The sequence below is a fragment of the Salvelinus sp. IW2-2015 genome, unplaced genomic scaffold (assembly GCF_002910315.2).
Source record: "Salvelinus sp. IW2-2015 unplaced genomic scaffold, ASM291031v2 Un_scaffold4400, whole genome shotgun sequence".
Lineage (NCBI taxonomy): Eukaryota > Metazoa > Chordata > Actinopteri > Salmoniformes > Salmonidae > Salvelinus > Salvelinus sp. IW2-2015.
In genome coordinates this window covers 53,458-65,476 of record NW_019945670.1, presented here as the reverse complement: position 1 = coordinate 65,476, position 12,019 = coordinate 53,458, and the positions used below count along the sequence as shown (strand labels likewise).

The following is a 12,019-nucleotide window of genomic DNA, read 5'->3' as shown; positions in this document are numbered from 1 at the left end:
CATAGTGGTAGGCATGTTGTGTAAATCAAATGATACAAACCCCCCAAAAATTCAATTTTATTTCCAGGTTATAAGGCAAGAAAATAGAAAAAATGCAAAGGGGGTGAATACTTTCGCAAGCCACTGCACCTCCAGACACTCCCAAACACCTGGGACAGCTGGGACAGGTTGTCACTCTCCATGTCTGCTAGGGTGGCTTGGTTAGATATGAGAGATATGAGTGTGGGGGGACTTTTGGAATAATCTGATTTCTCATCAGGTCTGTCTTCTGATTTGAAGTTCTCTTTCAGTGATGTAAACTCGTGTATCTAGAGGACACATGCAGCTTCTAGAGTCATTACAGTGGCATTGTTGTGAGTGTTAATGGTCCATTATCAGGGCTCCTGTTCATCAAATACTCAGATCTGTGGGCCATTAGTGAATACTCTGTTTCTAACAAAGTGCCTACATGAGGCACCAAGCAGCAGCTCTGTATAGAAGAGCAGGCCAGAGATTGGATTCTTGTCTCCAATTTACATGCTGACCAGACCGCTCGCGCGCATGTTGATTTTTGTCCACCCACCCAACGCGATCAGGACACACAGGTTGAAATATCAAAACGAACTCTGAACCAACTATATTAATTTGGGGACCGGTCGAAAAGCATTAAACATTTGTCAGTTTAGCTAGCTAGCTTGCTGTTGCTAGCTAATCTGTCCTGGGATATAAACATTGGGTTGTTATTTTACCTGAAATGCACAAGGTCCTCAACTCCAACAATTAATCCACAGATAAAAGTTTCTAGTAATCTCTCCTCCTTCAGGCTTCTTCTTCTTTGGACTTTATATGGTGGTTGACAACCAATTTTAAGGTGCATTACCACCACCAACTGGACTGGAGTGTGGACCTCAGTTAATCTTTCAATCACCCACGTGGGTATATGCTCCTAAAAACCAATGAGGAGATGGGAGAGGCGGGACAAGCGTCACAAATAGAGCCAAGTTCTATTTTAGCGCCTGGCTACGCAGACACTCGCGAGCAGTGTGGGTGCAATGATTGAATAACGTGACGCGAGCATGATTTCTTCTCGTTGTCCCTCAGTCCTGCCCTGCCTTCCTTCTCGTTGTCCTGATGTCCTAGTTCCTCAGTCCTGCCCTTCTTTCCTTCTCATTGTCCCTCAGTCCTGCCCTTCCTTCCTTCTCGTTGTTCTGATGTCCTAGTTCCTCAGTCCTGCCCTTCTTACTTCTTGCTTGATGATCAACATGACCCAGTAGACTAGCTAGCTTTCAGAGCAGGTTAATCAATCTCTCAATCTCAAAATAAAACAATATTTTTAAAGGACAATCATCTCCAGATGTGGAGAACGCTCCATTAAAACAACCAAACTGTTCACGAAAATGAAATAATTTAACAAAAATAATCACATTTTAGGAGGAGCTCCTCCTTACTGACGCTGCTCAGTTMGATGGTGATGTCACACCTGGCACCTAAATGTGACTTCTGTCATCTGATCACTCCAAGCTGCATTAGGTTCAGATCTACCAGGATGGGCCTTTGACATAGTCTGCTGATGCATATTCAGTGGCCTGACTGCATCCAATGTGAAGAGATGGGGTGAATGAGTGTGTCACCATCTGTATAAAATGGGCGTTAAAACGATCAGAGTTCCCAATCTGTAACTTTGATATGCCCGTAGAAAATCCCCAAAATCATGGTCTTTTTGTTCTTCTAATTTGGTGAGGATTCGCCTGTATGTGGTTATGAGACGTCTCAAGCCCACTATTTCTAATATTTTGTAGTTTTCCCCTTTTTTTTCATTATTTCGAAAGGAAATTCAGTATCACTTGTGGTCCACACTGCAGTGTCACTCCAGGGTGTGTATAAAATATCACCAGTATCATCACCAATATCACCCCTCTCTGTGTGTTTTCAGATGCGTTTGAGAAGTATTGCAGTGACGTGGCAGACACAGCCGCCTGGGGTGGACAACTGGAGGAACCTTGTTTTATGTTATAATGGTTTTATACTGATTTATAAATCAAATCAAATTGTATTTGTCACATTATTATTATTATTTATTTATTTAACCTTTATTTAACTAGGCAACTCAGTTAAGAACTAACTCGTATTTACCATGCGGCCTACACCGGCCAAACCTGGGCCAATTGTACGCCGCCTTATGGGACTCCCAATCACGCCCAGTTGTGACACAGCCTGGATTCGAACCAGGGTCTGTAGTGACGCCTCTAGCACTGAGATGCAGTGCCTTAGACCGCTGTGATACAGCCTGGAATCTAACCAGGGTCTGTAGTGACGCCTCTAGCACTGAGGTGCAGTGCCTTAGACCGCTGTGATACAGCCTGGAATCTAACCAGGGTCTGTAGTGACGCCTCTAGCACTGAGATGCAGTGCCTTAGACCGCTGTGATACAGCCTGGAATCAAACCAGGGTCTGTAGTGACGCCTCTAGCACTGAGATGCAGTGCCTTAGACCACTGCGCCACTCGGGAGCACTCGTATAAGGAAATCAGTCAATTGAAATGAATTCATTAGGCCCTAATCTATGGATTTCACATGACTGGGAATACAGATATGCATCTGTTGATCACAGATACCTTTAAAAAAAGGTAGGGGTGACCACCGCGCCACTCGGGAGCCCATTCATGTATGATGATTCTCTGTTTCCTAACAGCTGAGAGCTCTGACACAGGTCCTTTCCTTTTTATGTTAGTCCTTCAACTGCCAATAGAAGTGCTCCAAGCTGATTCTCCAAGCCATAATCATTGGAGAGGAATTTAAACAAGTCTCCCATTATGTTAGTACCATGTCACCTCCAAACTTCCCCAGCTTCGTCTACCAATGAATTTGATTGGTTACAATTCTCCAACCCAATTCTTCAGCCGTATAGATAAACAAGAGACGAGGGCTGCCATTTTGTTGAATAACAAATTATGCCAATGTAACGGATGTGAAATGGCTAGCTAGTTAGCGGKTACGCGCTACTAGCGTTTCAATCAGTTACGTCACTTGCTCTGAAACCTAGAAGTAGTGTTGCCCCTTGCTCTGCAAGGGCCGCGGCTTTTGTGGAGCGATGGGTAACGACGCTTCGTGGGTGACTGTTGTTGATGTGTGCAGAGGGTCCCTGGTTCGCGCCCGTGTCGGGGCGAGGGGACTGACGTAAAGYCATACTGTTACACCAAATTATGAATTGGGCCTTTTTAATTGTTAATATTATTTTTCAGTTACATGCGTCATGCGTATGGACAGAGAGAACATTACAACTCAGTGGAACCTATGAAGGAACTCAAGAAGAAAGCTGAGACGCATTGAGTTAAATTATAACGAATGATAAAGTCAGGCATGGGTGGAAGTTGAACAAATGTTGGGAACAAACCATAGGAATTCACACGTGACAAAATTATTTTACTCCCGGAGACCCCCTGCATACACACAGACTTGCCATCCAAGGAATTCGATGGGAGGAGAGAAAGGCAGAGAGACTGAAGATATTACCACCTACCTGCCTATGTGGGGACTGAGAGAATAGTTACCATCACAGAGAGAATAGTTACCATCACAGCGAGAATAGTTACCATCACAGAGAGAATATGGTACCATCACAGGAGAATATTACCATCACAGAGAGAATAGTTACCATCACAGGAGATATAGTTACCATCACAAGAGAATAGTTACCATTCACTGAGAGAATAGTTACCATCACAGAGAGAATAGTACCATCACAGAGGAATAGGTTACCATCACAGAGAGAATAGTTACCATCACAGAGAGAATAGTTACCATCACTGAGAGAATAGTTACATCACAGAGAGAATAGTTACCATCACAAATAGAATAGTTACCATCACAGAGAGAATAGTTACCATCATGAGAGAATAGTTTACCATCACAGAGAGAATAGTTACCATCACAGAGAGAATAGTTACCATCACAAGAGGAATAGTTACCATCACAAGAGAGAATAGTTACCATCACAGAGAGAATAGTTACCATCAAGAGAGAATAGTTACCCATCACAGAGAGAATAGTTACCATCACAGAGAGAATAGTTACCATCACAGAGAGAATAGTTCCATCACGGAATGAGTATAGTTACCATCACAGAGAGAATAGTTACCATCACAGAAGATAGACCATCACAGAGAGAATAGTGACCATCACTGAGGAGAATATGACCATCACTGAGAGGAATAGTTACCATCACTGAGAGAATATTACCATCACTGAGAGAATAGTTACCATCACAGAGAGAAGTTACCATCACAGAGAGAATAGTTACCATCACAGAGAGAATAGTTACCATCACAGAGAATAGTTACCATCACAGAGAATAGTCTCGACATTCTACAGAGATAGTTACCATCACAGAGAGAATATAGTTACCATCACAGAGAGAATAGTTACCATCACAGAGAGAATAGTACCATCACAAAGAGAAGTGTTACCATCACAGAGAGAATAGTTACCAATTCACTAGAGAATAGTTACCATCACAGACGAAATAGTTACCACACAGAGAGAATAGTTACCATCACAGAGAGATAGTTACCATCACAACAGAATAGTACCATCACCAAGAGAATAGTTACCATCACAGAGAGAATAGATACCATCACCAAAGAGATAGTTACCATCACAGCGAGCTAAGGAAGAATTGGACAGTAACTTTGTACATCCTTCATCAGTGCTTGTGAATACCTCTGAAATCACCATGGACATGTTATCTATTAAATATATATTTTGGTGGTGATGTACTGTTATTTCTAATGACTGCAATATATCAAAGGCTGATGGTCTTTTTTTGTGTGTATTGTAATGAAACAGGCAGGGAGCAGGTCTCGAACTCTCGACCTTCTAGCCCGAAGTCCAGCGCGCTATCGGCTGTGCCCCMAAAACGGCWGAGTCGATATCCACGCTYATAAACCCAGGGTCGTTACACTCGCTGATGGACAATATTGTCTCATACAATAAAATGTTTTTTCAATTCCAGTTTCATTTCCCGCTGGAAAGACATTCATGCCAAAAACATTACAGCATATTATCCTGTTGATTGTTGAATGTCCAATGTCCATTTGATTTAAATGCAACATTCAACGTGTTAGGGTGTTAGGTTAGGGATATGCTTTTATAGTAGCTAGAATGGTTCTGAAGTTGAAACGATACATTTGTTTGAAACGCGATGGCCAGAAGGAAATAGTTCCTCTATCTCCTGAGGTTAAAACAGATTTCCAGGAGAGACCGACAGAGTTCGCTAAAGTGTCGCAAATGGGATTTCCGTCAGTTGACGAACATCTCGTTTCTATGGGAACCTGCCTACCTTGTAGGACGTTGTGTTTTTATCCTGTGTAACAAATCATGGCTAACAATCTGGTTATCAGAGCTTTGAAAGCTAACTCAAAGTCGTTCAATTTGAGCTCGAAGAAAATGACCGACGTTCCCACATCGGTTGCGAGATTAACAAATATTTCGACCCTTCATTTGAACAATAACTACCTTACGACTCTGCCTGTGGAACTGCTGACGTTACAAAACGTGAGTACCGTTAACGCTGAGCTAGCCAGCCAGACTTCTATGCAAACACCTTGTTTGCTTGTTAGCTATAGTACAGTTATGTCTTAGGTTCTTTGACTTGCCTGCGAGCTATTTAACCAATGTATTTATCTTGCTTATGTTGCTTTTTTGTTCTCTTTTTGCATCCTGCAAAGTTGACAGAACTCAATTTGGGAAATAATTCTCTGGAGGAGATCCCATCTGTTCTGAGGTACCTGAACTCCTTGAAAAAACTTTATTTGTTTGGAAACCACATTACAAGATTGCCACCTGAGGTGTTAGGTAAGCTATGCTGCTGTCGATATGGATTAAGACTTAAATAGGTACTGTACAGAACCATCCATACCATGATAATCACTCATCATCATCATCATCACACACACACGCTCAGATTCATCACTATATATTTTATCTTGCAGAAGGACTTCATAACCTCACTCTCCTCAATCTGAACCACAATCACATCACAGTCCTTCCTCCAGAGATTAAAAGGTACCATTTTGTTGACCAATAGCCTAATTGTGATTCATACAGTAAACCTGTACATGACAGAGGAATAGACAATGTAGGTTGTGTTTACACTGGCAGCTCAATTTAAATTAAATAAAAATGGCCCACGAGCCTAATTGGTCTTTTGACCAATCACATCAGCTCTTTTTCAGAGTTTACCTGGCTACCCAGACTCCTTGCTCTGGCCRAACACTACGCCACGCCCACAGACCTTAGTTCCTTCTCCTCAATGAGTCTGGATCTGAGTACCTCCCAGACCCTTCACTGAACGCAAGCACAATCGAGCCATCTGATTGGTCCAGAAATCAATTTGGTTGGGTCAGAGTGGGTAAAGCGGCAGTTAGAAAATTCGTCATTGATACTCTGATTGGTTAGAGATGATCCAATAGCTGATGACTTTGTTTTGTACATGCTCCTCGTCACCACAAACGACTCAGTCTCAGACTGAAGTCTGTAGCGAAAGACCCGAGCAGCGGAATCATTTAGTGTGAGTCGTCAGGCTATTGCTGAGCTGATCTGATTGGTAAAAAACACCAATTCATGAAATCTCAGTTAACCCACAACTAAAATCTTGAGTGATTTGGTCAGATGCTCAATATGTTTACACTAATTGGTCTTTTGATCAATCACATCAGATCTTTTCTCACCAATGTAAAAAAAAAAATATCAGAATTGGGCTGCCTATGTAAACATATAGAGCATCTGGCCAAATTACTCCAGATTTTAGTTGTGGGTTAACTGAGATTAGGCTAAATACAGAATGATCTCGTAACCATGTGTTCTCTTTTCTCAGTCTTTCTAACCTAGAAACCCTCAGTTTACTGCACAACCAATTGGAGGAACTTCCTGTAGAAATAGGTTCTCTCAAGAAGATGGTTGAGATTAATTTAACCAACAACAAGCTGGCCAGACTGCCCAAACAGATATACAGTTTGTCACAACTGGCCAGATTATATCTGGCAAGAAACAACCTCACACAGCTGCCAGAGGTGGGTGTTGTTCAGGCTGTACTTAATGTCTGATGTTTCATCTTTCTTAGGTTTCATTCTTCATATTGTGCCTGTGTCCATTTTCACTGGCTTTGATTCAAATGAGGTTACCGATCCTCCACTTTCTTAGGTTTCATTGTTAGTCAGTTTTGCTGATATTGCTTCATGACCTGATGGTTTACTGTCCTGAAACCGGTCCTCTTTTCCCTCAGGGTGTTATTGGGCTGATGAAGCTCAGAGTGCTGGATGTGGCTGGAAACCGTTTATCCATGTTTCCTGTCGATGTATGTACCGTTTGTCTTCACCACAATATTATTTACAGTACAACAACAACAACAAGATATAGCACAATATGAATATGTTATTGCTAGAGGAGGTAGGACTGACGGCGTTGCCGTCTACAGTTGCTAGAGGAGGTAGGACTGACGGCGTTGCCTTCTACAGTTGGTAGAGGAGGTAGGACTGACGGCTAGACACCCCTGATGTAGTCTATTAGGCACCCTGTACTCCTACAGGACTAGACACCCCTGATGTAGTCTAAATGTCACCCTGTAGCTCCTACAGGACACCCCTGATTAGACTAATGTCCACCCTGACTCCTACAGGAGCTGGACACCCCTGATGTAGGGACTATATGTCACCCTTGACCCCTACAGGACTGAGACACCCTATGTAGACTATATGGCACCATGTACTCCTACAGACACCCCTGATGTATAGTTCTATGTCACCCTGTACTCCTACAGGGACACCCCTGATGTAGTCTATATGTCAACCTGTACTCCTACAGGACACCCCTGATGTAGTCTATATGTCAACCTGTACTTCCTACAGACACCCCTGATGTAGTCTATATGTCACCCTTACTCCTACAGGACACCCCTGATGTGTTATATGTCACCTTGTACTCCTACAGGACTAGACACCCCTGATGTAGTCTTATGTCACCCTGTACTCTGCAGGACACCCTGATGTAGTCTATATGTCACCCTGTACTCCTACAGGACTGGACACCCCTGATGTAGTCTATATGTCACCCTGTACTCCTACAGGACTAGACACCCCCTGATGTAGTCATATGTCACCCTGTACTCCTACAGGACAGACACCCCTGATGTAGTCTATATGTCACCCTGTACTCCTACAGGACACCCCTGATGTAGTCTATATTGTCACCCTGTACTCCTACAGGGACTAGACACCCCTGATTAGTCTATATGTCACCCTGTACTCCTACAGGACACCCCTGATGTAGTCTATATGCACCCTGTACTCCTACAGGACACCCCTGATGTAGTCTATATGTCACCTGTACTCCTACAGGACTAGACACCCCTGATGTAGTCTATATGTCACCCTGTACTCCTACAGGACAGACACCCCTCTATGTAGTCTATATGTCACCCTGTACTCCTCAGGACTAGACACCCGAATGTAGTCTATATGTCACCCTGTACTCCTGCAGGACACCCCTGATGTATGTCTATATGTCACCCTGCACTCCTTACAGACAGACACCCTGATGTAGTCTATATGTCACCCTGTACCCTACAGGACACCCCTGATGTAGTCTATATGTCACCCTGTACTCCTACAGACTAGACACCCCTGAGTAGACTATATGTCACCCTGTACTCCTACAGGACTAGACACCCCTGATGTAGTCTATATGTCACCCTGTACTCCTACAGGACTAGACACCCCTGATGTAGTCTATATGTCACCCTGTACCTCCTACAGGACACCCCTGATGTAGTCTAATGTCACCCTGTACTTCCTGCAGGACTTAGACACCCCTGATGTAGTCTATAGCCACCCTGTACTCCTACAGGACTAACACCCCTGATTGTAGCTATATGTCACCCTGTACTCCTACAGGACACCCTGATGTAGTCTATATGTCACCTGACTCCTACAGGACACCCTGATGTAGTCTATATGTCACCCTGTACTTCCTACAGGACTAGACACCCCTATGTAGTCTATATGTCACCCTGACTCCTACAGGACTGGACACCCTGATGTAAATTATAGTCACCCTGTACTCCTGCAGGACTAGACACCCCTGATGTAGTCTATATGTCACCCGTACTCCACAGCTAGACACCCTGATGTAGACTTATGTCACCCTGTACTCCTACAGGACTGGACCACCCCTGATGTTAGTCTAATGTCACCCTGTACTCCTGCAGGACTAGACACCCCTGATGTAGTCTATATGTCACCCTGTCACTCCTGCAGACTAGCACCTGTTAGTCTAATGTCACCTGTACTCCTACAGACTGGACACCCTATGTAGACTATATGTCACCCTGTACTCCTACAGGACTAGACACCCCTGATGTAGTCTATATGTCACCCTGTACTCCTACAGGACTGGACACCCTGATGTAGTCTATATGTCACCCTGTACTCCTCAGGACTGGACACCCTGATGTAGTCTATTATGTCACCCTGTACTCCTACAGGACTAGACACCCCTGATGTAGTCTATATGTCACCCTTACTCCTACAGACTGGACACCCTGATGTAGACTATATGTCACCCTGTACTCCTGACAGGACACCCCCTGATGTAGTCTATATGTCACCTGTACTCCTACAGACTAGACACCCTGATGTAGTCTATATGCACCCTGTACTCCTACAGACTAGACACCCTGAGTAGACTATATGTTACCCTGTACCCTACAGACACCCCTGATGTAGCTATATGTCACCTGTACTCCTAAGGACTGAACCCCCTGATGTAGTCTATATCTCACCCTGTACTCCTACAGGACTAGACACCCTGATGGTGACTATATGTCACCCTGTACTCCTACAGGACACCCCTGATGTTAGTCTATATGTCACCCTGTACTCCTACAGGATAGACACCCCTGATGTAGACTATTATGTCACCCGACTCCTACAGGACTAGACACCCCTGATGTAGTCTATAGTCACCCTGTACGCCTACAGCGACACCCCTGATGTAGTCTATATGTCACCCTGTACTCCTACAGACTAGACACCCTGATGTAGACTATATGTCACCCTGTACTCCTACAGGACACCCTGATGTAGAGTCTATATGTCACCTGTATCTCCTGCAGGACTAGACCCCCTGATGAGTCTATATGTCACCTGTACTCCCAGACTGACACCCCTGATGTAGTCTATATGTACCCTGTACTCCTACAGGACTGGACACCCCTGATGTACTATATGTCACCCTGTACTCCTACAGGACTGAGACACCCCTGATGTAGACTAGTATTGTCACCCTGTACTCCTGCAGGACAGACACACCCTGATGTAGTCTATATGTCACCTGTACTCCTGCAGACACCCTGATGTAGACTATATGTCACCTGCTGACTCCTACGACTGGACACCCCTGAGTAGACTATATGTCACCCTGTACTCCTACAGGACACCCCTGATGTAGACTATATGTCACCCTGTACTCCTGCAGACTAGACACCCCTGATGGTGGACTATATGTCACCCTGTACTCTGCGGACAGGAGTTGACCCTGATGTTAGTCTATATCGCTAACGATGAGAGTTTAAAGAAGTACCTTCAATGACAGCACCTCCACAGCTTGAACAGATTCCGTCAGCTTGCTCTTCACAAACGTGTTTCCTTCACAGAGCAGCTCATCCAGGGTCAGTAACTGGAACTGTAGACGGGGGGGGGGGGGGGGGGGATAGGGAGCAACACCGTCAGTCCTACCTCCTCTACGCAACTGTAGACGGCAACACCGTCAGTCCTACCTCCTCTACCAACTGTAGACGGCAACACCGTCAGTCCTACCTCCTCTACCAACTGTAGACGGCAACACCGTCAGTCCTACCTCCTCTACCAACTGTAGACGGCAACACCGTCAGTCCTACCTCCTCTACCAACTGTAGAAGGCAACACCCGTCAGTCCTACCTCCTCTACCAACTGTAGACGCAACACCCGTCAGTCCTACCTCCTCTACCAACTGTAGACGGCAAACACCGTCAGTCCTACCTCCTCTACAACTGTAGAAGGCAACACGTCAGTCCTACCTCCTCTACCAACTGTAGACGGCAACACCGTCAGTCCTACCTCCTCTACCAACTGTAGAAGGCAACACCGTCAGTCCTACCTCCTCTACCAACTGTAGAAGGCAACACCGTCAGTCCTACCTCCTCTACCAACTGTAGACGGCAACACCGTCAGTCCTACCTCCTCTACCAACTGTAGACGGCAACACCGTCAGTCCTACCTCCTCTACCAACTGTAGAAGGCAACACCGTCAGTCCTACCTCCTCTACCAACTGTAGAAGGCAACACCGTCAGTCCTACCTTCTACCAACTGTAGACGGCAACACCGTCAGTCCTACCTCCTCTACCAACTGTAGACGGCAACACCGTCAGTCCTACCTCCTCTACCAACTGTAGACGGCAACCCGTCAGTCCTACCTCCTCTACCAACTGTAGACGGCAACACCGTCAGTCCTACCTCCTCTACCAACTGTAGACGGCAACACCGTCAGTCCTACCTCCTCTACCAACTGTAGAAGGCAACACCGTCCAGTCCTACCAACTGTAGACGGCAACACCGTCAGTCCTACCTCCTTACCAACTGTAGAAGGCAACACCGTCAGTCCTACCAACTGTTAGACGGCAACATCCGTCAGTCCTACCTCCTCTACCAACTGTAGACGCAACACCGTCAGTCCTACCTCCTCTACCCAACTGTAGAACGGCAACACCGTCAGTCCTACCTCCTCTACCAACTGTAGAGCAACACCGTCAGTCCTACCTCCTCTACCAACTGTAGACGCAAACACCGTCAGTCCTACCTCCTCTACCAACTGTAGACGGCAACACCGTCAGTCCTACCCCTCTACCAACTGTAGACGGAACAACCCGTCAGTCCTACCTCCTCTACCAACTGTAGAAGGCAACACCGTCAGTCCTACCTCCTCTACCAACTGTAGACGGCAATCCAC

At 45.2% G+C, this 12,019-nt stretch overlaps 1 protein-coding gene across 1 annotated transcript; it reads left to right on the top strand.

The window, feature by feature from the left end:
- The first annotated feature begins 5,005 nt into the window (after nucleotides 1–5,005).
- Nucleotides 5,006–7,695, top strand: LOC112077237 (leucine-rich repeat-containing protein 69-like). The gene is made up of 6 exons (XM_070441610.1): nucleotides 5,006–5,531; nucleotides 5,705–5,831; nucleotides 5,969–6,041; nucleotides 6,853–7,048; nucleotides 7,261–7,332; nucleotides 7,654–7,695. Exons 1-6 carry the CDS (start codon nucleotides 5,355–5,357, stop codon nucleotides 7,693–7,695), a joined length of 687 nt encoding a protein of 228 aa, XP_070297711.1. The 5' UTR covers nucleotides 5,006–5,354.
- The last annotated feature ends 4,324 nt before the right edge of the window (nucleotides 7,696–12,019 follow it).

Bases quoted from the DNA above. Each gene is read 5' to 3' on its own strand.
- LOC112077237 (XM_070441610.1), top strand. From the start codon at position 5,355: ATGGCTAACAATCTGGTTATCAGAGCTTTGAAAGCTAACTCAAAGTCG. The intron at 7,049-7,260 runs GTGGGTGTTGTT...CTTTTCCCTCAG, and splicing joins ACCTCACACAGCTGCCAGAG to GGTGTTATTGGGCTGATGAA. The intron at 7,333-7,653 runs GTATGTACCGTT...TGACTCCTACAG, and splicing joins TATCCATGTTTCCTGTCGAT to GAGCTGGACACCCCTGATGT.